Consider the following 27,963-nt stretch of genomic DNA (forward strand, 5'->3'; position numbering starts at 1 on the left):
GCGGGAGGCACCGGCGCCCCGGCTTGTTAGTCGGGCGGCTGTGGGGCGGGAGGCACCGGCGCCCCGGCTTGTCAGTCGGGCGGCCGTGGGGCGGGAGGCACCGGCGCCCCGGCTTGTTAGTCGGGCGGCCGTGGGGCCGGAGGCATCGGCGCCCCGGCTGACAGTCTCGCCCGTCACCGCCGCCGGCAGATCACACCCATGCCCAGGAGCAGGCGGCGAAACTGTCTGGTCTGGTCTGGTTTTTCTGGTCTGATCTGATATGTGGCCTGGCCCCGTCCGGTCCGGTCGGTCTGGTCCAATCTGGTCAGGTCTGGCCTGATCGTCTGATGTGTGGTCTGGTCCGGTGTGTTATGGTTTGTCTGTTTGGTGTGGTCCGGTCTGTCTGGTCGGGTTTGGTAAAGTATGGTCCGGTCCAGTCCGGTTCGGTCGGTCTAGTCTGATCTGGCTGATCTAGCCTTGTCTGGATTGGTCTGATCTGGTCTGTCTGGTCCGTCTGGTCTGGTCTGGTCTGGTCCGGTCTTGTCTTGTCTGGCCTGGTCTTGTCTAGTCTGGTCTGGCCTTGTCTGGTCTGGTCTGGTCTGGTCTGATCTGATCTGATCTGATCTGATCTGATCTGATCTGATCTGATCTGATCTGGCTTAGTCTGGATAGTCTGTCTGGTTTGTCTGGTCTGAACTGATCTGGTCTGATTTGGTCTGGTCTGGCCTGGTGGCTGGCTGGCAGCGGCGGCCAATTGGACCGGTGTTCGGGACTCAGCTCTGCGATAGCCATGCCGCGCGAGCTCGCTGTGGGCTGGCGACGCTGGCGGCCAACGTTGTGTGCTGCCATCAAGCCCGCAGGTACAGCCCGCGATGCCAAAAGCTGTGCCCTTGATGATAGGTGGGAAGCATGTCATACCAGGTGTACTAGCCTTCAATCAGGTGGTCATAACGTGGTAAACCAGGCGGAATCAGATAGTCTTACCTACGCGCCCGGGTGGTCGGTAAATGCGATGCACTTGGGGGCAATCTAACACTCTGCCTAAGATCTAAAAAATGTAAGCGAGCTAGAAACACCACATCCACAGGACAGGCAGATCTGTTTGTGAACCCCATCTATTTGAAATTTCGATGTCCCTGCAACATGATCTTCAGGTCAAATAAGATAATACAAGGCCAAACTCCAGAGCAGTGTCCCTTAATGCCCACAGACAGCCACACGTAACCAACATTAGCCTGGACGCATCTCTAAGCAAAAGGTCACTAGTGTCCATGTTTCGTTCAGTGGTCGTTTTAGTCTTCAGAAGGTCAAGTTGACCAAAACCTTCGAGATTGTTTTGATATTGAATCTGATTTGGTGCCAAGGCGGCATGGTTGCCAAAACAAAAGGTTAATCGGGGTTACTTTAGATCTATGGGCTTTCTCTAGTCTTCGTAAAACTTAAATCAGGTGTCTGTTCACCTACTCGTTAGAAAATTTTAAAACGAGCGTCAAAACTATTCCATAAGGCCGTTTTGCGGCAAAAAGAAGCTTTGCTTTGACCGACCTTGGTCCGACCTTCATTGCTGACCTGTGCTCAGTAAAATTAGCCGTAATCCTAAATGCAATTGAAAAATGTCTAAGAATTCCATCTCAGAGATGTTGGCTGCTTCTAACACTCCATTATCGCAACAGATTGACACGGTTGACACAGATTAATGGTCGCTGACCTACGGCAGGTCCAAGTCAGGCCATGGATTCAGTGCAGTCAATTTCTAGGAAATCGTTCAACCTGATGCAGAAACGCAGTGTTAGACGACGTCATACACCTCTGAGATGCTTTCTTAGGCAACACAACAATTAAAATGAACAAATTACCTTAACCTAGGGTCAGGTATAAAGGTCGGACCAAAGGCCAAACCAAACTGCTTTATTGCTATAGGGCCTTGCTCTGCAGGGTAGTTTCCCGTGCTTATTTTCGAATCTTTCGATAACAGGAGCCGTATTACACATCTTCCATGGACTTCTCAGAGGTCAGAATAGGTAACTGACCTAGAATCGCCCAGGTCAACGTTTTCTTTTTAAGAGCATACTGCTTGGCATAATCTTTGTCGCGCATTCAAATGCAAAACTTAAAGCATTCTTCCATGATTTAGGTCGCCGTGACCTACAAAAGGTGAAACAAGTTCACTGGCCTTAAATGGGCATGTGGCCTTTGCTTATAACAGCTATCTAGGTTTGGGGGGCACTTACAAGACCAGCCTGGAGGTTGACTTTGTTTGACCTTATTTGACTCGACGGTCATGATCTAGGAGCTTGAAACCTTGATCTAAGTGAGTGTACGCACAGGCCAATACATCCTGTAAATGTGATACTTCTACCTCTCCTAGCTCCTGAGATCTTAGGGGGGTCAAACTGACCCCCACCCGAGCGAAGAGTATCCAACCGGCAGCCCGGGCGCGAGTTAAGCGATTCCCTACGAATTGCATTTGCTGACATCCATGGCATGACTTTGGCCTGACATCGGTCGGCGACCCTACAAGGCACATCTAATTGCTTTATACCTGCCGAAAGATCGCCTATTCAATTGGTAACAGCAGAACAACGTTCGGCGTGACGCCGCCCGCACCGTTCGGTAGTTAGTTTGGAAGAGCCGTGGGGTGCGTCAGAGTTCCTCCCCGACATTGACTCAATATGGTGCCGAGCAGGCCTCAAGTGTTTATCATTACGGTTTCCCCAGTATTTCAGTGAGCTACCTCCTTCAGAGTTCTCACATCGAACACAGGAAAAATTAGGTGACCAATGTTCTATCCAATTATTCCGGCTATACGGAGGAGGTCAGCAGTTCCTTTGTGTTGTCATTCCGCAGTCACCCTTATCAGCGTATTTGAGTCCATCACGGATGTTTTGGGGCCGTTTTTGCTTTTTGGAGCGAGCTTTAAAATGCTTAGCTACCTGAAAGCAAAATATGCCGAGAAGGCTGCAAAGCTTAAAGTAGAAGTGGAATTGAGTTTTGAAGGGACTGCATCGTCATGTATCGGCCACTTATTAAATCGGCTCATTCGCGCTTTGTATATTCCAATTTAAGACGTTTTCATGCATTGGTGCTTAGCTGTACTTCTGCGTGCGTGTCCTCTGCATCCACTGCACAGGCGGCGCGTCGGTGCCGGGTAGTGTAGCTATGCGTACAGTAAGTCAGAGGTAAGAGGTTCGATATCCCGCAATACTCGCCCTTCCAGCCTAAGTACAAGGCAGGCGATACCATATAGCCTCAGCTGCAGAGCGTCGTTAATCCTCCATGAACATCACGGATATGCTTGTGGTGTTCATTGGGATTCAAAACAATGCTTTTAGAAATATCCATAAAAAGCGCTTAATTTTTTCGTATTAAACGTCATTTGATGAGAATGCTTTCTGATACGAATAAAATGCAAACTGGAGCTGTGCTTGTTTAGTGTGGTGAATGCGAACAGGGTGAAAAGTTTAAAACGGTTGACTTTCTTCCTCATTATTGCGTTTTCAAGCTTGAAACTGATGGGAAAATGGTAACGGCAATGGTAACGGTAAGGAAGTAAGCATTTGTCTTCATTATTTCATTTTCAAGTTTCAGAATGACGGAAAACAACACACACGCACACACGTACGCACAGACATGGACACGGATACGGACACAGACATGGACACAAACACAGACACTGGCGAAATCACAAAGTTAGATTTTACTTCACTGAAGTCTCATCCCACACCGCTTTATCCAAGTTTATAAAAAAACTTTTGAACATGCACCCGTTAACTCGCGCCCGGGTGGCCGGTTGGATACCCTTCGCTAGGGTGGGGGAGGGGGGAGGGCAGTTTGATCCCACACCCCTGAAATCTCGGGAACTAAAGAAGCTAGATACACCAAATTCACAGGGTGTGTTGACCTGTGTGTGAACTGAGTTAGATCGTAGTCTGAGGTCCCTAGGTCATAACCTTGGTGTTAAATAAGGACAAACAAGGTCAAACTTCAGGTCGCTTTCCAAATTGCCCTTGGAGTTTAGCTAGCTGTTCTAAGCAAATGGTCACTTGCTCAACTAAGGTCAGCGACCTCGTTTGACCTTTTGAATGTTATGGTGACTAAGATCATACAAGACCGCTTCGAGTTTTGCATTTGGATAAGTGACAAAGATTACGCGGGGCGGCATGTTCCAAAAAGCAAGATGTTGATCTGGGTCATTCTAGGTCATTGAGATTTTCGGACCTTTAAAAGGACCATGGAAGGTGTATAATGCGTTTCCTGTCACCAGTAAATTCGAAATAAGCACCAGAAACTAACCCATACAGCAAGCCCTAGAGTAATGAAACAAGTTTATTCTGACCTCGGTTTGACCTTAATACCTGACCTTAGGTCAAAGCAATTTGTTCATTCAATTGTTGTGTTGTCTAAGAAACTATCTCAGAGATGTATGGCCTCGTCTAATACCCCGTTCCTTGATCAGATTGAACGAATCTCTAGAAATTGCCTTCGCTGAAACCATGCCCTGGCTTTGACCTGTCGTAGGTCAGCGATTTTACAAGGAGCATCTAATTTTGTATGTCAGACGATCCGCTATTCAATTGTCGACAGTATGCAAAACTTGGCGCGGCTATGCCGCGCCGTTTGAAAACCATTCCGCAAAAACCTTCTCAGCGGGTCAATTTGGCTCCCACCCGAGCGCGTGTTAAAATAAATGCTACGCTCTGGCAAGGTACTTTCAAGCCAAAGTAAGGACAAAATCTGTCAAATAGGTTTTGAGATATCCTGGGGATCAAATTAATCCTCGCTGTACTAAGAAGACTTTTTGTTTAAATGAGCGACGCAGCCAAATTTTCTAAGGGTGTTCATCTTTGCAGCGGTTATGCAAATAATTGCATGTTGTGAGAGAAATTTAGGCCCATTTCATAGCTTTGCTTCATTGAATTTCTAATGCGTGATGGTATGGGGTTGTGTCCATCTACACGCTTGTTTTAAAATAAAGATTACAGCAAGACAGCGTCTGCAGTTGACGTAGCACCTTTCTCCGCCTGTTACTTTGAATGCTACCTTACTGCTAATAGATTTCTCAACTCAAAATAATCCCCATAGCTGGTTGATGCTACACACTGGTGCGGACGTTTTGGAAGTACATTCTTTAGAGTATGATGTTATGTTACCGGATGCTAGCCGTACAGTGCTGGAATCGTAACACACGCTTTATTTTAGACCAGTGATGTGAAATAGGTTTTGGTTTGCTGCACCCTTTGAAATGCTGCCACATCCAAGTGTTTTCCATCTTTCAGCATTCACCAAAAGAATATTGGCACTATGTGTTTTTTTTTCATTCGCAGCAGAAGAGGATATTTTGATATGACAAAGACGGCATGGTGCGCAGCGCACGGTCGTGCTGGCCACCCTCATAGCGTGGCGCGCGCGCGGGCAGCCCGGCATGCGTGACTGCATCACAGGCAGTCGGTGAACCCGATCAGTTTACTATGCAACTAATTGCTCATTGTACGAGCGCAAAGACGGCTTCTGACAATCTTCTCACTACGCAGTGCCGCCTTATTTACTCAAATCGACCAGTAGAAATCACAGCAGGGCACCCAGTGGTGTCAGAATATCTGTTCTGTTCTCGACCAGCACACTGTGGGATGTCTGTAAAGCCAAGTTGCATTAGCGTCGTGGCATTCCTGGAGCTTATTTCACAACACAAAGTTATGGCCGTATGTCTGTCTGAATGGTGTCGTATGAGAATGCAATTTCATTCATGGATGACTTATTGAAATCTGAACAACCCAGCACCTATTTGCGTCCCGTAATATTAAGAACGCGTTTTTGAAGTGCCTACCTCGTGTTTCCGCTCTAAGAAACTGAACCCACTACAGGCCTATTTTGATCACTGATTAGATAACATAAGTCATTTTAAGATGTTGGTAAACGCTTTCGCTCGCTGTATGACACAGTAATGTGATACGAACGAATGAATGAGCAGTGCTGTAGCAATGCTGTTTTCGACGACCCCAGCTTTGAGTGAATATCGGCTGCACTGGGGCCGTGCACAGCCAAAGACAACTTTACTGAAGAACAAGGCTGCACTAACCTGGCCACTTAATTTCACTAATATTAATCATAAGATCCGACCCCCCGTAACACGCTCCTAGTCCGGGAGGTGGAGGTATAATTACTCAATCATGACTGCATTTAATGGTCTGCTGGCAAGTCTGCATGCCGTAGATCTAGCGCTTGCTATGGTCAGGGTTCGGCAACACTTGATGCGAAGATCGACAGGCGCCGATTAGGTGCATGACTAATCTGTTTACATTACCATGCATGATCGCGTGTATGTTTCGTGTTGTTCGTGAGAAGCACTTGACTCAAAGTTTCATGTATCGTCTGGCACGAGGCTCAGATTAACCATATTGTGTGGAGCTGCCCCACGACGTGTCCAATTAAAAATGAAAATACGATGCCACCTCGTTAAAAAGGGCTCGCAGCATGGCGTTGATTATGCCAAACTTTCCACTAATGACCTCTGAATTGATTTATTATAATGAGTAAGAATGTAATTGGATGAATTTTGTGTATAACTGACTGCAACTACATATTTGTTCCCCGATGAAGGATAAGCACATTTCGCCTATGAATCTTTGTAAATCTGGCGGACATGCAGTACATTCCTCTTCTGACAGACATTTCACAGTTCTTGGAGGAAGAGGTCGTTTGGAGATTATTTGTGCGTCGGTTGAAATGCCTATGAAGAGCCTATGTATTTTGCCTCTTGGCGAGGTGACATGTACTTTGTTTTGCTAGTAAGTTGCCGCATTGAAAGTATGCCGCTATCGCGCAATGTACGTGCCATTTTAAATATCGTGGCGTGACTGCTCACCATTCAACTGTTTCAGCTGGGATGAGCCGGCCCGACAGATCCATAACCACCCTGCGTGTTTTTCGAAATGACTCGAGGCTCGGAGCTCTTTTTGTGTGAATACTTGGTGTTTTTCATGCATCAGCATACACAAGACTTAAACACAAAATTTCGTGAACAAAATCTACGCAATCAAGCACTGGCATACAATATCTATGATTGCAACTTTACAATTGTCTCCCAGCTTGTTGTGTAGTAGCGTGCAGTCGTATATCACTGTGCTTTTGTTTGAGACCGTTATAGCCTGAGTTCTTGCTGCAAGAATGACATTGAGTTTTAGTTTGAAGGGTCGTTTTGGATGTTGTTTTGTCATACAAAACCATGAACCATTATGAACCATGGCAAAAGTAAAGGAAAATTGATCTGCAATATTGGGTAGTCAGTTCCCCCATCTGATGGACAGTTTTTGGCGTCCTTTAACTAGAGCATACCAACTAGACAGTTTTTTCGAGTCCACATGCTGACGTAATGCACATTTTACACTGCTAGAAAGGTTGTGATATCACATACATCGTATGTAATACACTTCTTTGACATCAACCTATGCAAGACGTGGCAACGATGTCACACCCTGGTCAAACCTGCGCAGAAGGTTAAGGTGAGCGACATGCGACGGTCAGGGCGTAGTCTCTCCACTGCGATGTAACGGTCCACGGACTGTTCCTCTGGACCATTTAAGCATGCTGGACAGACTGTACGCAAAATACTAGCGTCACGGTCATTCTCTTCAGAAAGCTGTGACAAAAAAGCGCGGCATAATTCAGTTGCAATAGGCAACAACTAGTTTTGCACGTGCGTGAAGCCACCTCCTGATAGTCTATATCCGGCAACCCAGCTCCAAAATGTTTGGGTTTTGTATATTCGGCTTGGGCCTTACGTGCAACACCAAAGGATTTGGCCACAAGGTTAACGGCGCGGCGGTGCCTCTGATGGCCTGAACCGTACGGTCCCGGTCCCTCCAATATTCTCCAAATTATAGATTATCCACGCTGTTATCCTGTTGTGCGTATTTGGAGTTAATGTGCGTGCATGCCGCTTCTGAAGTTGCAGTTATGTAGTGCTGGACAATCGAATGTGCGTGAATGCCGCTTCTGAAGTTGCAGTTATGTAGTGCTGGACAATCGAATGTGCGTGAATGCCGCTTCTGAAGTTGCAGTTATGTAGTGCTGGACAATCGAATGCGCGTGTCGAATACACCAAAACCAACACGAGTCGAACAACGAAATCGGCGGTCCAGTGTTGTGCCCCGGCTTAGGTGACCGACCGGGCGCCCTCTTAACACACCCAACCCGACCGATTCTGTCTGGTCGGATCTGCTACTCTTACCATTTGAACAACCAAAATAACTCACCCTCTGTTTGCGACCTAATGCCCATTATCTCAAAATAAATAACACAAACAACCGTTTGCTAAGCAAGCAGTGCTCTTCTCCTCGTCCATCTGGTAGGTTACAGTCGGCGGCGGACACGGTGCGTGGCGCCGCTGTGGCTGCCGCGTGCGTGCTGTGCTGTGGCGGGCAAGCGGCGGCTCCGCGCGAGCTGGTGACCCGACGGCGCCGTGCTCGCGGCCGACCTGTGCTCCCTCTCTCCCGGGCTGACCTGCCTGACCTGACCTGCGGCCGCCGGAGCGGCGGACGGCAGGTGGCGCCGGTGCCGGGAGTGGTATCTGCTGGTGCTGGCTGGTGGGTGTCGGCAGGCCGCCGCGCCGGAGGTGGTGGTCAGCGCCGGGCGCGTCCCGTCGACTCCCAGACCTGTCGCCGGTCCGCGCCTGGCGCGCTCGTCGCCGCCGCCGTTCCCGGGGCGACTGTACAACAGGCCGGCCGGCCCGTGGCCATGGCTACCTGTCGGCAATCGATGTGCTGGCCGCCGGCGTCGGGCGCCGTTAAGTGGCGGCCGCGGCGTGTCATGGTCCCATGGTGCCTGCTGCCACTGCGCCGGCCGCCCACCACTACCGACCTGACTGCGGCCCCCTCCCCCTCCCCCCCCCCCTCCCAGCACGGCCGCGCCGCACGCGTCTTTATTCCACCGGCAGGTGTTGGCCACAAATTGCCCAACCTGTGATACCATCACATTTGCTCGCTTAATTCAGCGTTAATACAGCATCAGGTAAAACAGCGCGTTGTCGCAGGTGGTCAAATTAGACACGACACTACTTGTTGATGGTCGCACTCTTTGTGCAGAAGTGCCCCATAGATGATGTTTGCACCGCTTATATTTGCGTAAGAGACAAACCATAACCGTTTTTGAGAAGCAACCAATGTGTTATACAAGCGACGAACACGTGCGCGCACATTGAAGGGTTCCACAAAGACGCCTCTCTGAAAACGGATGGGTGCTAAGAGCTCGTTTGATTTTTCGGCTCAAGGCGAATTCAGTGGTGTCATTTTCTCAAGATGCACTCATGTTTAGGGGGTGCGCAAAGACCTTAAAGCTCGGCAGTGTAAGCCGCGTTTGCTCATAGGAAGCCGAAAACGCGTGATAAAAGTGGATAATAATCGGCTTGGGTGCTTGAAACGGGCTCCTTAGCCCCTTCTTACCATACAGATTCTATGGTTTTCCGATGCGATCCAACAGGCACGTCACTTGCCCGAAGGACTATTTTTAGGGGAGAGGAAGCAGCAGTGATGAAAATAAAGATAGTCCCAACTAAAGCGAGGTGAGTGCGAAACAAATCATCGCAACGAAGGTGGCTCAGTGGTGCATATGGTGTTGAGATGTGAGCCCACTTTGCCTCCCTTTAATCCATTCTGATGTTTTTTTAGACTTGCCCGCTCTAACCTGGACTAATGGAAAAGAAAACGTCAAGCCATGTGAACTGAGATTATAATTGCCAGACAACTCTTCACGTTATATCGTTAATCCATGAAGGAATTGTTAGGATCACATGTTTAACGTCGCTACCCATCGAAGTGTGTCCGGTGCATACGTATAAAAGTCCGGTCTTCACCCGTAGGCTTCTACTTCCTGCAGAAGCCACTGCAACTGATCCTTGTCACTGTCTTAAATGCCTTCGAATATCACAATCTTTGGCATGCTTCTCTCCGTAACACCATTAACCACTTTTGTGCACCACTTAAAATTGCTATAAAACGGAGTCGTTGGTGCATTCTCATTGATCGGCTTGATCGATTGCTAGCATCGATCTGATGAACCCGGGATACCAGCCATAGAGGCTTGTCCACCATATCAGAGTCATTGGTCTCAGTTGACGCCCAGCAGCGACCTCGACTCGTAACTGGCATAGACAACAGCGCCGAAGCCATAGCCACCTTTCGATTACGCCTGTCACCACCCGAGGCCAGAGCGAGCACGACCCGCTCAGCTTTCAAGAAGGCCACGTGGACACATATCACATGTGAAGACACGCATGACCAGGATATGGTGCGTCAACCGCAGAGCTGCGCGCGGCTAGAGTAATAAGGCAGGCTGTGACTTTGACCTACCGTAGGTCAGCGACCTTACAAGGTACATTCAATTTTTGATACCACACGATCCGCTATTCAACTGTCCATAGCTATGCGAAATTTGGCGCGGTGACACCGTGCCGTTTAGAAACCATTTCTGAAAAACCCATGAGGGTCAATTTGACCTCCACCCGAGCGCGTGTCAAACAAAGGGCATCTTCATATTGGGAGGGATCAAGGACATTCATTTATTCTTACACTTGTTCGGCATGCGATGATTACGCACTACATTGATATGAACGTTGATATCGTGTGATGCTGATAATAAAGACATATTGTGCACGAATCGCATGCAAGCGTATCGGTGCCACGACAGGCATCCCAACTACGTCTTGAATACCCAGGTCTAGGCACGTCTATGTTGCTCCTCTAGTATGGCAATACGAGCTTCTGGTTGAAGCAAAAATATCGGCATCGTCTGACATCTCGCGTGGCTTGACATAACAGCGGTCAGCTGGCATCGTGTGTGCCGCATCACGCTGAGGTTTGCAGGAGGATTCACGACTCCCGCCATCATATGGAGCCGCTGACGCGCTGACACGCGGTGATGCCCGTCTGTCGGTCAGATCTACCTGGATGGACCTTACGGCGAGGGGCACCAGGACTGGTACCGGTTCGAGGTGTCCGTGCTCGTCGGCGGCGGCATAGGCGTTACACCGTTCGCCTCCATCCTCAAGGACATCGGCCACAGCAACCCCTCAGCCATCACTTGCAAAAAGGTTAAGACAGCACTGGTGCAGACGAGTTGCGTGCGTCGCTGAATCTTACAAAGCCGGCATTCCGGGAGCCGTGTCATGCTGATATAAGCCCGGATTGAACTTTCAGTCTTTTCTAGCAATTCAAACATCAAACATCGCGATCAACTAATCCGTAACCTAGTCGGCTGCTAACCAGGGCTTCCTGTTGGAATAATGATTGTGGTGAATACGATTACCTGGCCATAGGAGCTTGGGCCATGCTGCATAAGCCCAATACGAAATTAAATCGTTCTCGCTTCGCAATCTGTCAGCTTTTTCAATGGTTGACTGAGCTGAGGCGAGCTGAGCAGGTCTGCTGGCTGTTGAGAAGTAGTTTTTCGCTATTTGTACGTTTATGTCACTGTAAGTGAGCTTGTGGGTACGGCTGACCCAAGCCAGGCCGATGTTTGACCGGGCGGCGTTGGCTCCCAGGTGTACTTCCTCTGGGTGACGCGCACACAGAAGCACTTTGAGTGGCTGGTGGACATCATTCGCGACGTAGAAGACAACGACAAAGGCCATCTGGTCTCCACCCACATCTTCATCACCCAGTTCTACTCCAAGTTTGACCTGCGAACCACCATGCTGGTGAGTGGGGAGCCCGCTCCGCCGGCGGGCACTGCCACCGTGTTCCCGGCGGCTCTGAGGCTTGCCTTCAAGATGCGAGTGTGACAAACGGCTCGGTTTTAAGGTGAGAGAACAGCAACTTTGAGTGCATAGGTAAGTAGGAAAGCGCCCTGTAGTCGTGGTAGGGTTGCTGTTATTCGGAAACCACTGATCCTCGTCCGGTTAGATGGGATGAAACAAACGCCCTCCGGTCTTCGGGGCGATTATCTGGACCGATTGACTGATAGTTATGAAATTGGGGCTAGGTGAGCGTGGAACGCCTTGGATTTCAGGCCATCTGGTGTGACACCTTATACATGGGATCATCGTATACATCGATGTTGAAGGCGTAAATGGACCACACAACAAACGTCACCCCTGCCCGCAATCCTTGTAGGGATCTGTCAATGTCAGGGTCATGACACCAGTCTGAGTTTTAAGACTAGCTCACTCAGTCTGCCAAACCATTATGTCATGCAGCCAAACGACCCCACCCTCTCATTTTTCATTCGGCGTGCGATTTTATGACAAGGGGTCTTTACTCATAACCAAGTACACCAAACATACGGCGTCACATTTAAATCCGGTACGGAGGCAGTGCTGTGCGCTGTTGCCAGCAATGTCGGTGGTGGCGACCAAGGGATATCGCTCCGAACCGCCATAGTAAGCCTCACTGCAGCCGATTCTTTTTGGCATATTGACACGGTTTTGACGTCACGAACTTTCCGGGCCTGCCATTGGTCTAGGAGTACCCTGCAACGTCGCCGGAGTTGGCCTAAAACACTGCTCAGCTGGGTGTTTATGCCTGCCTGATGCTGGCATGATATGTTAGGATATTCTTAGCATATCTTTGACATTAAAACGCTTGGTTTCCAGGTATTTGTGCATTCTTTCCAAAGATGCTGGTTGTCGGGAACCGATATGCGAAATCCAAGCAATTCATGTTTGTGCGGCCGCGATTTTGATTTGGTTGCTCAGATCAAACATCAGAACAAGTTTCAATTGCCAAAGAAACAAGTTGCAAGGTTGCATTCGAGACTTTAAACTTTCTAGACCGAAGTGTTTTTTGTTGCAAACGAAAGATCGTAGCGAATAGCTGACGTATCGAACGTGCCATGAATATTAAAAAGTCGCGCGTGGCCAAGACGTCGCAGAGTGCTATGATCCTCAACCCACAACGACATTGTGCTAACGAAATGACGATATCCATACAATTGATGAATACAATGATACCTGACATCCATACAACTACGGCCTCTGGCAGCTGTCTCCACACTTGGCCACGAGATCAGAGTTTTAGTGTTGGAGCTCAAGGTTGGTGAGATAAAAAAATCGAGGTTCGTTGTCGCAACTAAGGTGGCTTGGGCCTTAGTACCTACTCAAAGCTCTATGGAAAGGTAGCTAAGAATAAGTTTAGATTATGTTTGTGCGCTTTGTTGCCCACCTCAGCGTTTGAAGACATATATTTTGATCCTGTCTGAACCATCGGTTTTCGTTTCAGTACATCTGTGAGCGCCACTTCCAGAAGATCAGCAGAAGATCCCTGTTCACCGGCCTGAGGTCCATAACCCACTTCGGCCGACCAAACCTGCCGTCGATCTTCAGCGCTCTGAAACGCGTGCATCCAAAGGTGAGATATGCAGTTTTACGGAATGATTATGACGAAATGTTAGTACTACGGATGGAAAGTTCGAACTAGTGTCCTCTTTTGGTTTATTAGTTTGTACACAACTTTTCGGCCAGTCACTTCTCCGGCCGTCTTCAGATGTTATTCCCTACTTAAGACGACTGGGAAGTGCTCAACCTCAGCCATGCACGTGTCAAAATTCGAAGTTTCTCCCTAGAATTGCTGAATGTTTTGGAGCAGTAGTCTTCTGATCACGAGCCCAGCGACCCACCACGGACTTTACCGCGAAGGACGACGTTTTGGTGCTAAATTTTACTTTTATTCAGCTCCTGGATTTCAGGGAAGTATCTTCAGAATTAGGAGCTATATTGACCTGAAGTATACGCTTCACCTACTGATGGGAGTCGCGAGCCAATGCTAGGTCTATTGCCCGCATTTTTCTAACCTTTCAGTTTCCATTATGGTTACCTCATTGTATGCTGATCGGTGATCGGCCTGTTGACCTTGCATGATCTGCAATGCCGGGCGTCAGAGTAGTACCCCTGGTGGTTGCCTTTCTGGGCTCTTCCAGTCTGAGCGACGGCTCGCGAGTTGTTCCTCATGTGTAGGGTTTGCCACACCTGCATAGTATGAACGGATAGCGAGCTGTTCTTCATGTATAGGGCCTGTCTCACTTGCACGGTACGAACGGATGGCGAGTTGTTCATCATGTGTAGGGCTTGTCACACCTGCATAGTATGAACGGATAGCGAGCTGTCCTTCATGTGTGGGCCTGCCACACCTGCATGGTATGTCGTGTATGCAGTCTTCAAATATGTTTAACTGTCGGTTGTCTGACGTTGGTTAGAGTTATCCGGACCATTGAGCTGCTTCTAAAAAATTCCTGATATTGCATTATCTACATATCTTTCTGGTCTTCTCTGACGAACCGTTCTGTTGAGGTGATGTACCTTTGCTTTTGTTTTGTTTTTTTATTTTACTTCTCTGCTTGTTCAGCGCGCCGTTTGGGTTTGGGTTTGGGTTCAAATGCAAGAAGCTCAAAGCTCACGCTGAACAACCAGGGCAGCCAAAGAAAAAAATAGACGCAACGGTGTCTTTAGCTCACAAAAGGGTCTTGGGGCGAAATAAAAGCATCAGTGACAAACACCCCCGAGACACGATACACAAAGCATGCAGTCGTGGCTGGCCATACGAATGAGAAACAGTCACCCTTTGTCGGTCAGACTGGAAGAGCACAGAGAAGCGGTTCAGAGCTATGCTCTAGTGTCTGGTATGGCATAAGGAATGCTTGTCGTGTTCTTTCGTTACCCTAGCGCTTAAATGCGATGATTGCAACTGCATTATCATTGTTTTAATATAAAGAATGGAGCTAAGTAATAACCTAAACAACATGCCTTTCAATTGACTCAAATTTGTTTCGCTTCGTCTACTCGCATTTTGCTGCTGTGCTGCGTGGGCTACCTCGGGCTTCAGCGCTGGTGCCGGCTGGCAATTGGCAGGTGGAGCAGTTCGGCGTGTTCTCGTGCGGCCCGCCGCCCATGACCCGGTCTGTGGAGGACGCGGCCCAGGCCATGAACCGGTCCGACGGCGCCACATTCCACCACCACTTCGAGAACTTCTGAAAACAGAAAAGTGCCAGCGCTCGCCGGTCACCTGCCACCAGCACTTTGGAAACTTCTGAAAACCGCCAGAAGTAACAGACATATGGTGGTGCTGTACGGACTAGACCCTGCCTCTGCCACACCCGCCAGCTGGCTCACTTCGTGAACGGTACCGCAACCGCACGGGGCGTGCGTGCATCCAGAAACTGCTGACCTTGTCCTTGTGCGTAGGATTGCCGAGCTAGGAGGGGCACTATGATATCGCTTAGCCTGCTTTCAAAGTGGATATGTATGCTCGAGATGTACTTCTGTAAGGTGTTTTGTACCGCCTTCGCTGTGCTTTGCAGAATCGAAAAGGTGATTAGAGGAAAGCTCACAAAGTCGCAAGGACCACTGAAGATTAGATGTACTAGCCCAGAGCGTGCATCGGTCTAGCTTTACCATTAAAAACCGTGACACGCTAATAACCATCTACGAAACAAATAAAGCTTGAGCCGTGGACAAGGCCCAATAAAAGGGAGTTATGCTTACTTTTCATGTTCAATTTGTTATTCTGTTTGACAATGCACATGTGAAGAAAGACAATGTCGCATATATATATATATATATATATATATATATATATATATATATATATATATATATATATGCGTGTGTGTGTGTGTGTGTGTGTGTGTGTGTGTGTGTGTGTGTGTGTGTGTGTGTGTGTGTGTGTGTGTGTGTGTGTGTGTGTGTGTGTGTGTGTGTGTGTGTGTGTGTGTGTGTGTGTGTGTGTGTGTGTGTGTGTGTGTGTGTGTGTGTGTGTGTGTGTGTGTGTGTGTGTGTGTGTGTGTGTGTGTGTGTGTGTGTGTGTGTGTGTGTGTGTGTGTGTGTGTGTGTGTGTGTGTGTGTGTGTGTGTGTGTGTGTGTGTGTTGCTCGTCTATAACTCACCAATCTAACCTTTCGAGACCTTATCTCATCGTCCCAGAAATATAAGTGGCACAAGTTGTGGTTTTTTAAAAATAAGTGGCACAATATTTGTGTTTATAAACGAGAGCTGTGCATCACGACCTTAAGAACATTTTGAGTACAAAGGATACAAAACATTTTATATTTGCCTGGTTGCGTACAAAATACATCCGTAATAAAAACACTTCAAAGATACATAACCACAACCAAATGTACAGTAACTACAGCCCACCGCCCAGTAACTGAAGAGGTGAGCAATAGTTTGTTCGTACAGAGCTGGGGAGTATTCGTTGATAAATATGCTTTCTTAAATTTGAATCCGTCTTCTTTCATTGCATGTCTGAAGAATTTCATTGTCGTTCGCCAGTGGTTGTCGTGTCAATGTCCTGTCATTTTCAGAGCACATGTGCTCCAGAGGTGCCTTGTCGCGTAAGAGCATTGTAAGACGTTGTGAGGGTGTCTTGTGGTTATGCCAATGTGGTGTATGGAACGAAGTTAGCAGCCTTCGAGACTTTATTTAGCTGACTTGAGACCTGACGAGATTAAACTAGACCGTACACTTACTGTCGCTACGCAGACGATATCTTTGTGGTAGTAAGGGGCACTGACCGACTAGAACGTCTCAAAAACTTTTGAAAAGACCTGGCTTAAAATTCACGAGAAAGCTACGTGTGCAAAATGTAATACTCATCTTTGGTGTGACTGTTGAATAAGGCAGTAAGCGACTGGATACCGAGAGCAGGCTAATAATGGACGTTACTAAAATGTTGACAGTGGATGTCTTCACGCTAAAAAAAGTGATGAGATCATTCCTCGAAAGTGATAAGATCATTGCCTAGAAATGCATTTATATATGCATTATTCTAATTGGGCCGGATTACGTTCAGACTTTTGCAAACCAGACAGGTGTTGGTGAACAGCGCTTTTTTTAAACGCTGCTGTTGAAAACAAAATACGGCATATGACAAGGCACTTTGACAACAAGCCAAGATAAGACAAGTAGCCAATCGCCCCGTGGTATTATTAAAATCAAATGGTATCTGCCTACAACTATGGCAGCATAAGACAACTCGTATTGTGACGTGCAGAGAGTAGGTCCTTGTGTATTGATAGCGATGTCGAAAGCTATCGCCTGCCACGGTAACATCATTCTTAGCAGACTGCTGTGGCAGTGTTCGTGGCTTACCGGTCTCCACGCTGGGCGATGAACACTTCTGGTCATCTTACGTATACGCACATACCTATGCAGCATCGCTACACCACTTATGCCACCCATGCTGTTAGCTTGAGTGTTTTCCATCATTTCATTGCTTGGCATTATGAGTTCAGAGTTTTTATCTAGTGCTAACTATCTTTAAGATACCAAGAGAGGCTGACTTAACAATGCTGTAGTGCTAAATGACAGATACATTAATGGTGCTCAATATTTTGACCCTTGCTTATCTTCACTCAAAAGAAATTTCATTTTTATCATTCTCGCTTACCTTTTGGTGTTCAGTGGTGGTCATGCCTCGTAAGAGGGAGCGCTGTGGCTTGGAAACGTTAATTCGCAATCTGAATGACAAAAATGGGTTTATATGACTCTATGCTGAGGACGGGGATCTCTTGGCGAGCTGTTCATGGCAGATGGGTAGGTAGAGGAGAAACCCGTTGCTTCCTCGCAATGTGCGATGCCGCATACCAGAAGTCATTTATTTTTGCGAGCGAATAACACCACTTACACACTTGGTACTACTTAATATCGAGTGAGAAATCATACGTTTAACAGGGTTTCCAAGAAGCCACAAGCGGCCACGGATTGCTTAATAGCCGGTGCTGCAGGGCAAGATGCCACCTGTGATACCGTCGATCGATTGTTAAAGGCCTGAATAAGCTTCCGGTAGGAGCGACTCAGCGTTTGGCACAGCTTAGACGGTACCCGTCCCGGCTCCCGACCGACTGCGGCCGGGGCTTGTGAGCTCTGCACACTCGATAGAACTCGAGCGGCACGGGTCTAGAAGAACAGCGGTCCTCACGCGCGACAAACGTGGCCGTCACCAGTGACGCCCCGGTACGAAAATAGGTCTATGTCGCGATAAGGTCACCGAAGGCAGCACTGGACGGCCCGCCGGCCGGCGCCCTCGCGCCGTCGAGCGTCTGTCGGCCGCAGGTGGCACCACTGGCGCAGCCCTCTCCCCCCGTCAGGTACAGTGTGGCGGCGCGCCCCTGCTGCCATCTTTGGGCGGCCGCGTCAGGCTGCCGGCTCGGCCAGACGCGTGCCGGCCGGCTGGCGACGTACGTCGGCGCCAGCGCAGCGGCGCACACACGGGATGAAGAACAGCATCACCCCGCTGATGGCCACCATGGCGCCGGCCACGTAGAAGCCCGGGTCGTACGACTGGGTGGCGTCGAACAGCCCACCTGCCAACAGACGGGGTCGGGGAGCAGGGCAAGTCACACGGGCTCGCCCATGGACAGGCACTGACACCTCCAGCACCAGGCGCCGGTGGGTCACAACCTGCGCGTGAGTCCACGTGTGGTCTCACGTGCGCTCATTTGAGGAGCTCAGCATCGCACATACGGACGCACACAGGTGCCAGTTAACATGGCAACTCTGATCCGGCGGCAGCCACCTGACTAAAACCGCGAATTTTCTGCTGCCAACATCGCCAACTAAAAAAGTCCAATCTCGAGGTGCAAAAGCATGTTATTATGCAAAGAGAAATCGGCTACGTAGAAACGGACGACCGAGGCTTTCACTGATATATGTTTGATGTACAGTACAGTATGTCTCGATCGAAAATTTCAAGGATTTCTGGTTCAAGGACTTTGTTAATCACAGCAAACTTCTGAAGGCAGTAAATTTCGAATGTGAGCTTATTAAATGAACACCACTTTAACGCAGACAGCAGCAGGAAAATATGCACAATCGCCCTGTAAAGCATAACACTCCAATGTCCGAGGTGGCGTCCGCTGTACCCCTGCCGAGTCAGCGGCAGTGGCACTCCAGCGACCATCGCTGGCTACCCAGGCCAGGTTTGTGTCGTGAGATTCCGCCGGCGTCAGCGGCCGGTGTGTTGTCTCCAAGGAGGCGGATCTGGGTGACGGTCAGAAGTGTGTGGTGGGCCGGCCGGTGTGTTGTCTCCAGGGAGGCGGATCAGAGTGACGGTCAGAAGTGTGTGGTGGGCCGGCCCGTGTGTTGTCTCCAGGGAGGCGGATCTGAGTGACGGTCAGAAGTGTGTGGTGGGCCGGCCCGTGTGTTGTCTCCAGGGAGGCGGATCTGAGTGACGGTCAGAAGTGTGTGGTGGGCCGGCCCGTGTGTTGTCTCCATGGAGGCGGATCAGAGTGGCAGTCAGAGGTGTGTGGTGGGTCGGCCCGTGTGTTGTCTCCAGGGAGGCGGATCAGAGTGGCAGTCAGAGGTGTGTGGTGGGTCAGCCCGTGTGTTGTCTCCAGGGAGGCGGATCTGAGTGACGGTCAGGTGTGAGGTGGGCCGGCCCGTGTGTTGTCTCCAGGGAGGCGGATCTGAGTGACGGTCTGGTGTGAGGTGGGCCGGCCCGTGTGTTTTCTCCAGGGAGGCGGATCTGAGTGACGGTCAGAAGTGTGAGGTGGGCCGGCCCGTGTGTTGTCTCCAGGGAGGCGGATCAGAGTGACGGTCAGAAGTGTGTGGTGGGCCGGCCGGTGTGTTGTCTCCAGGGAGGCGGATCAGAGTGGCAGTCAGAGGTGTGTGGTGGGTCGGCCCGTGTGTTGTCTCCAGGGAGGCGGATCTGAGTGACGGTCAGGTGTGAGGTGGGCCGGCCCGTGTGTTGTCTCCAGGGAGGCGGATCTGAGTGACGGTCAGAAGTGTGAGGTGGGCCGAACTGTACCGGCAATCGGCGGACCGATGAGCGAGGCCACGCCCTGGAAGAGCAGCAGCAGGCCGAAGGCGTTGGTCAGCTTGTCCAGGCCGAGTAAGTCCACCAGGATGACGGACGTCAGGCCCACGTACGCGCCGATTGTGAAGCCGAAGACGGCCGCGTAGAATGCCAGGGTAGCAAAGCTTGTGCAGAAGGCACTGAACGCCGTCGCTGTGGATACAAGCAAGCTTGTTATCGATCTCTTTAACAGCTCAGTGCGTGGGGGAAAATGTGCACTGATGCAGCCATGCTTATTATAGTAGCATAAACACTAACAACTACGCTTCGTGTCACCATCGTTCTATTTTTGGCAATGATGGTCTTGAGCCGCATGACTGTGGCTGTGAAGCTGCGTTGGAGGGGGAGAGGGCGCGAAGTGACGTAGGGTCAACAGCAGAAATGTTTGGGTAGGAGAGGAGCAATATTCCAGCTTGATCTTGCTTTGATGTAGCAAGTCAAACAAGCGTTGCGGCTTCTTAAGTTGAAGGTGGCCCAACTTTAATGTGTCAAGATATACTGGTTAAATGGCATTACCAAGCGATCACTGATGTATACATAGGTATTCACCTATTCTGCACCTGTTACCTAATCTGTACTGGGTATTCTGTTGTATGTTTTTCAGGTAAGGCGTTTTTAAAAGTAGTTTGCCAGTTGTCACTTTGCACGCCGTTGTTCGGTGACGAGCTATGTAATGCATGTGAGTGAGCGCTTCTACCTGCAGCAAATCACATCATAGCCTTATATTTGGTACACGCCATCGTACCCTTTCGGCCTAGCCCCCTGCGTTTTGGGTTTCCCTTACACGGTACCGGCCCCGTCGGATATGTGGTGTTAGACGGGCGAGGTGGGATAGCTGCGATGGTGCTCGTGAGAAGCGTATTCCTAATCTTACTCTTGGTTGAGGTCATCGAGACCTTGCGTCTTGCCGTCTGTGTTCCGTGCAGCCCTTCGTAAAGCGCAATTAATCCGTTGTTAAGGTGCTAGCCTTGCATGATTATTTTGGCACCTTTGTATTGGGTGAAACAAAGATTCGAAGCACTTTCTGTCTTTCGCGCGCTTCGGGTTTTTGGAATGTTGGTCTTGCTTAACCGCGTTCACTCGTGGCCACCACCCGGAAGAGTCAACCTTTCTGGTGGTATACACCAATGACTTATAATGCCATTTAAACAACATCTCCCACTCTAGTGCAGGTCGGTTATTTCCCAGCTTAACTCGCAATCCCGAAAAGCCAGGAGCTCAACATCTTCATATCGTGAGATAAATCCTACAAAGTACGTCATAAACAGGTTGAAGCTTATCACTTCCCTGCTGTTATCGTCTATGGCCCGCCGCCCGCAACACAGGCGCTTAAATTGCATTGGCGATTATGACTACAATGATGATTATGAACTTGAATACACAGCTTTGCCACCGAGGGGAGCCGAGTGCGCTACCACGTCGGTGATGTACTGACCTAGGCCGGACAGGGTGAGCGCGCAGTTGTACACCCACAGCCGGTTCACGCAGGGACGGTCTGATATATAGCCGAGGATGATCCTCGACAGCGTGTTGCTAATGCCGACAATGGACAGCAGGAAGCTGGCGCGGTCCCTGTCGAGCCCCGAGTGGATCGCTTTGTCCTGAGAAATACAAACACCACAAAAATGATTTAAAAATGCCCATTATTTGGAACGAAACGTTGCAGCTGAAGCATGTCATTGAACTACAATGATAGATGAATACATATATATGTATGTATATATATATATAGAGAGAGAGAGAGAGAGAGAGAGAGAGAGGAGAGAGAGAGAGAGAGAGAGAGAGAGAGAGAGAGAGAGAGAGAGAGAGAGAGAGAGAGAGAGAAGAGAGAGAAAGATAGAGATAAATGTGTTCTTATATGCCGTCTGTTATGTCGCTGGTTTTGGACCAAATCACTGACGCCGTCGCACAATGGTTCAAGTCAAAACAACCATTACAAATGATCTTCGCACAAAAAAATTAGAAGACCAGCTGGTTATTATAATTGCGAAATAACACTACCTTACATCTAACCAGCTCTTTCGGGACAAATCGCGGGCTTTAAAAGGCGTCCTACACAAGACAGTGAAGTCATCATTTGATTACCTATAAGATGTCATCATTTGGCTTGACACCTGTATTGGCTTCACCTATGTGTCAGCTGTCAGCGCTGCAAAATTATATTTCTGGTATGTCCTCCTTTTCGTAATGTCCGAAGCCTTCGCACACTTCATCACGTGCGGTGCTGCACACTCACCACGATGTAGATGTACGGCACGTTGAAGCCGATGCTGGTGAAGAAGTTAGAGATTGCGAAGGTGAGGAAGACGGGGTCCTTGAGCAGCGCGAAGCCCATCATGTCGTGCAGTGTGTCGGCCACGTCCGCCGGACACTGGATACAGCCGCAGACGATGGCGCGCGCGGCCGGGTCGGCCGGCGCCGCCGACACATCCTGCTCGTACTCTCCCTGGTTCGACCTGGCGGACCGACACCACACGCGCATCACCACACTGCTGGCACGCTCGTGTCACCGCCGTCGGTGGCATGTTCACGGTATCACTGCCGGTGGCACGCTCACGCTATTACCGCCGGTGGCACGCTCACGTTACCACTGACGGTGGCACGCTCACGCTATTACCGCCGGTGGCACGCTCACGCTATTACCGCCGGTGGCACGCTCACGTTACCACTGACGGTGGCACACGGTGCCCTAGAGTTGCCGATTTTGGGTGTAAAGCAACATCCTATGAGGAGGAATCTTCCACTCCTTTTCCCCATGTTTTGCGAATTTTTCACTCCTTCTTGATATTGTCTAGTCGCACATGCCAAACCTATATTTACCTTTCCAAGGCTTTAAGATGTCATCCAAAACCGAGCTATCTGGAAACCACCCAGCATAACCAAGGCTCCACAGAACCTGGACGCGAAGGGTGGTGGTGGCCACTATGGTTATGTCCTGCCTCACCTACCTCTGAATCACGGCATGCGCAGAGCAAGCGCACCAGGTACCTTCAAGCCTGAGAGCCCCAGCGACTCCAGCCTCTCGCATGCACCAAGTTTGGTTCGTTTACAAAATGCATCACAATCGGCAGCTGCGTGTTAAATGCAACGTTTTCACGCATCCCCAATTTTGTTTAGTCTTACCACCGCACAACCAAAGCAGAGCATGGTACAAACACCAGCAAAGCCTAGTAGAGAATTTTACTCCACATATTTATTTTACTCAAAGAAAATTGACCACTAAATTGCACCGCTCCCGGAATACAGGGGTGAAATATTCTAATTCAAATTCTTCTAAATGGAATTTACACGCTAGATATCACCGTTTGAGCACTCATTTTCACAGATCTGAAGTCAAATCAGCTTATTACAAAATTTTGCCACAAAAGTATCAGTCTTTATATTTATTTAATTACTTTTGTTTGTCCTGATATGATACCAGTGTGATACAACTTTATTCTTCCTCCCTTTCCGATTGTCTTGAAAGGTACCATCTGTTGCTTTAAATGTTGACCAATTTCTCTGCAAAATGCTACAGCTGCAAACTTCCACGTATTTTATACATAAATTGGGTTAATTCGCCAGCTGCCCAAACATGTTTGATATGCACCCAACAGCGAACAATTCACAGGGAAGGAAGGAGACAATTTGAAGCACGGAGCTTATTTTTAGTGCCATTTTTGCGCTGTTAAACCCTCAGTCAGACATTTTTGGTTCATGGCAGTGTTCGACTATGACAAATCTAAGCCTTTCCGGTTTCGCCACCTCACTAGGCTATAATATCCTGCCATATAGCTTTGGGACAGACCTGACGCAGCTAATACAGAAGTGTTTGATGGTAAAATTCCGCCCTCTGGACCTGTCTATCATGCACATCTCTGACTTGTTTCGCATTTTAATTTCGTAGGCTGGTCGACATGACCGATGTTTATAATCGGAGGGTAGGCGGGATGACCATGTCTGTCAGCACACCATGCGAAAGGTGCTGACTTTTTGTTTGGGGGGAGCAGAAAGAAGTTTGTCCTTAAAAAGCCAGTAAGTATCTTGTGGAGCAAGTAATTGCTGCCTTACCTGCTTTCAACACATGACTTGTAGCCAGAATTAGCCATTTTCTGTTTTAATCCATCGGGTTTTTTCCATACGACAAATGATGATGCCACAAGACATGCAATTGACTTATTTTGTTCCATATTCTCGATTATTTGCCTCAAGCTGCTCAAAATGGTTCCTCATGGCTGCTTTAACCAGATGTTGTCCATAGTTGTCATGGTTTGCTGACTGGCAAATGACTACCGTATATATGCACTATATTTTTGACACAGGGATACTTAAAGCTACATGGCAATTATATGAGGTAACCATCATGCACGTAGTAAAGAGTTAGACCATCCTAAGAGTTATGTGACTTTTGGAGAAGAGAGATTGTTTTGCGGAGCATACCCACTATTGCTCTTGGCAGATGTTAACCATGACAATCAGAATAACCTGTTCAAAGTGATTTGAAGTGTTTTGATTTGTGTGTTGTCAACTTTGTCCGGTGTCAACAAGCCGACACAAATGAACTGAATGAAAATGCAAGTTGAAACCAGCCCAAAACAGGCTTTATCATGTTTTTATCACAAGTGCTGCTGTCAACAAATAGGTGAGCTGAGTTGAGATCATGTTCTAAGTTAGCCTAAGTTGGTTAATCGCGTGGCAGGTGGCAATAGGAATTGTGCAAGAATGAGTGACTCACAAATGCTGTTGTGATACAAACAGGTTAGACAGGATGAGATGAGGTAAGGCCTCTTTGGGTTAGGTATAGCTAGGCTACTTTCATGGAAATAAGCATTGCTATTTTGTAAGAAACAGTGACTAAATGTTTATTTTCCCTGGTGCCATCTTAACAGAAGCCAGAGGCATGTCTATTGTGTTTGACTTGGTGATGGGCCGATGTGCACGAGTCCGAGGTTTTTTTTTGAACGCTTTATGCTCGTTAAATTTTATGTTGTTGTTGTCACTGTCATTGTCACTGGCCCATAAGTTCTATCTTTTGTTCATTGAATTTTTCACTCTCATATGGCCTTTTTGTGATGAAATTTTTCACTCCCACCCTAGTACAAAAGCGATTCTAGCTGAATGGTGGCACACTTCCGTTACCAACGTCGGTAGCACACTCAGGCAACCACCACAGTTGGCATGGTCATGTAGCCGTGACAGTACAGCATCGAGTACAGTCCCTGTCCGCATAAGCCCCAAATCAGGTCACGTAATGGAAATGAGGCTTAGAGGGAAGCGGGTGCCTCTGGTGTGTTGGTCGATTTCGGCCACTTAATCTTCCAGCCGTCGTCAGGTGTCATATCCTGTCCTGAGAGCCCCGAGAAAGGCTAAATAGTGTTTGGCTCTTAGCTATGTACGCGTCACAGCCCGAATTACCTCCTTGAAATCGTTAGAATTTTACATTTCTTCTGATTGCGAGTCCAGTGGCTCCAACTGAAGCTAATACGGGGGAATGTATATCTGCATTCGTTATCTATCTATATTTATTAAATAATTATTCGCAGAGCTCAACAGCACCTGACAACGGCCGGAGAGTTAACTGACAAAAACTTTGTGTAAATACCAACACACTGAGCGAGGATCATAATGTTAGGATCAGTTAATCCATTTGTGATGCTAATGTATCTTCTGAATAATCATGTAATCCCACCCATACCCTGAGTGTCACTGCTTCTAGACCTGAGCCAACATTGCTGACAGATAGGTACGAGACATACTTTGTGTATGAGACAGCAGATAGGCAACCAGGTGGCTGAGCAGTCCGATGAAACACAATAAAATGGAAAATACTTGATGACAAAAAGATGCTTATCGCAGCTAGCGTTGCTAAAGAAAACCACGTTGAAAACGAACATGCAATACCCCCAGCCAGACAAACATCCCTCAAACCTTTATTGCAAAAGTTTTGTCATTCCGTTCGCATTGCTTTGAAAGGTTCAATAACTGCTACTGGGCTGGTAAGCTCGGGTGGTGTGATGTGTTTTGTGATGTTCGCGGGTGCGGGTACGCCCAATCAAGAAGTATGAAGTGGAGCAAGGAGGATGGGAGTTTGGGGTCAGACCATCCCTGCATTTTCAATCATCGATTGTGTCCCATGGTTTACTTCCACGCCAGAAAATCCTTACGCAAAAACATTTGTTTCCTTACTGTTATGCCGCCCATAAACATAACGAACGGTTTTGTCGTCGTTACCTAGCGTCTGTAACATATCCTTATGGCAAAAACTCATTGCTGTTACCCTTATTCCTTCGAAAAGCATCTTTGGATCAGCTCCAGCTGATCAGCTGGGGTGCTGTGATACCGCCCGGGACGTGCACCGGCGCACAATTAAGCAAAGGTTCACGGGTGGGGGAGGGGAGGATTGCGACGAGCCCATCACCGCGTGTTTCACGTCACCTACATAGCTATCACAAAATATGTGTATCTTGATGTCATTCTCTGTACAAGAAATTATTGAAAAAATCGTTTCTGGCCAGGTCAGCTTGGATGGCGCGATGTACCCCACAATGTTAGCAGACGCACCACACGAGGAAACACAAAGATGCGGGCTGAGGGACACTTCAGGACGAGGTGAGCGTGGTAGCGACTGTCGTGGGCGTGACCGCGCTACTGAGATCGTCGGGACTAATCAGGACGGCGGAGTCAAAAGAGCGTGAACAGCGTGCAAAGTACGGACCAATTTGGATCACCCATGCTCATCTTCGGATAACAACCATCATGTCTAGGTTACTTGGCATAAGCCCAAAACACTATTTGATATCAATAATTGTTATACATAGAGATGAGCAGACCCTGTCCTTTCGAGGCCGGCTACCGTAAGAAGATAGAATCGTTCCCTTTTGTCATTTCCCAGCCTTCAGCGGAATGTTTTCTTCGAAGTCTGATCATCTGACCCGAAATTTCTTGAAAATGTCCCTTCTAAGTAATTGACACAGGGCGGATTAGCTCGGGCCCCCGCTCCAGCGAGAGAGCTCGAACATGGTGAAGTTCCAGCCACGTGAATTTCAAAGGCCGTTTCATACAATCAGATACAAATTTATCCCTAGTGATATGCTATTGGGTATAAATTCATTGCTGACAGTCACTTCCGGTGGCAAATTTGTCCTGAGCCATTATTAGATGCGAGGAACGAATGCACCCCTGATTTACCACAGTATGGCATCAAACACGCCTTCAGACTGCTACGATGCGAGCGAAAGCTTGAATAACGATTCTTGCCTTTGTAAGTAGCAATTTACGGTTACATCTCTTGTTTTGGATTGCTTTCAAGTAAACCATTATCTGCATAGACTGCTCTCAAGTGCGGGTCATCCAGGCTGTGCGTGGTCGCACTAGATAACCAACAGAGGTCAGGTGATGTTGATTTGTGTCGGATCAAACTGATCTGTGACTTAGTAACGCTGTCAAAGCCAGCCAACGCGCAGAGAGGCTGCTGACCTAGATCGGAGAGCCTCCTGGGGTTTGGTCCACATGTTACAACTGTCCGCAATGCCTCGCTGTTAGCGACGCTGCCAGCTGCATGGTTCCACACAATGAACGCTCCGCTCGAGCCAGCGTGCTGGCGGACTCGCGCCACTGCTGTCCACAAGTGTGGTTGTCACCACACAGGTGTGCCCAATCTTGGCCAACACGTTAAAAAAAAACTGCCAAATCGGATCAGCTCCATTCACCCAATGACGCAAGAGCAATTGTGTACACTTATGAGAGGTAACAATGAAACCACTTAACTGAAGCTGACTGGTTTCATTGGGATCTGATACATAGATAAGACAGTAGCAATAGACAGTAGGCTTTTTCCTCAGAGAAAAACCAGGATATTGCAGATACAGATGAGCTTATATTTTGGCAACATGCCCTTATTAAAACCAATAGCAGAAGTGTGCTATTCTAACGAATGAAATGTAATGGGAAGAAAGAATTCAAAAGTGTGCAATGTTATCAATTTGTGCTCCTGCTCTTGCTGCATTTCGATAAAGGCATGTTGCCGAAATGTCAGTGCATCTACATCTCCATTTTCCTGGGTTTTTTCCGAGGAATAAGGCTATTAATGCTATTTTATATATGTGCATAACGTTCCTCGTAAATGCACTCAACAACTCACTAGATTTGATACATTATGTGGAGTGGGACCACACACACCTCGCTTAGTACCATACCTGTGTTACTGTCGGAGTTTGTTCACCTCACCACAG

The 27,963-nt window shown here is 48.4% G+C and overlaps 2 protein-coding genes across 3 annotated transcripts in view; one reads left to right on the top strand and one right to left on the bottom strand.

The window, feature by feature from the left end:
* The first annotated feature begins 769 nt into the window (after positions 1-769).
* Positions 770-14,935, top strand: LOC119097516 (dual oxidase 2). The gene is made up of 5 exons (XM_037220549.1): positions 770-787; positions 10,910-11,092; positions 11,513-11,668; positions 13,188-13,316; positions 14,813-14,935. Exons 1-5 carry the CDS (start codon positions 770-772, stop codon positions 14,933-14,935), a joined length of 609 nt encoding a protein of 202 aa, XP_037076444.1.
* An 807-nt stretch (positions 14,936-15,742) lies between these two features.
* Positions 15,743-27,963, bottom strand: part of Mct1 (Monocarboxylate transporter 1) — a 56,154-nt gene continuing 43,933 nt past the window's right edge. For both annotated transcript variants that reach the window (XM_037219216.1, XM_037219217.1), the window contains 4 exons: positions 21,990-22,209; positions 21,189-21,354; positions 19,706-19,906; positions 15,743-18,263 (listed from right to left, as the gene is read on the bottom strand). In XM_037219216.1, the coding sequence (XP_037075111.1) occupies positions 18,094-18,263; positions 19,706-19,906; positions 21,189-21,354; positions 21,990-22,209 (757 nt within the window). In that variant the 3' untranslated portion in view covers positions 15,743-18,093. The remainder of the gene's footprint in view (positions 18,264-19,705; positions 19,907-21,188; positions 21,355-21,989; positions 22,210-27,963) is intronic.

This window comes from Pollicipes pollicipes, unplaced genomic scaffold (genome assembly GCF_011947565.3).
Source record: "Pollicipes pollicipes isolate AB1234 unplaced genomic scaffold, Ppol_2.1 Scaffold_4295;HRSCAF=5057_pilon_pilon_pilon, whole genome shotgun sequence".
Lineage (NCBI taxonomy): Eukaryota > Metazoa > Arthropoda > Thecostraca > Pollicipedomorpha > Pollicipedidae > Pollicipes > Pollicipes pollicipes.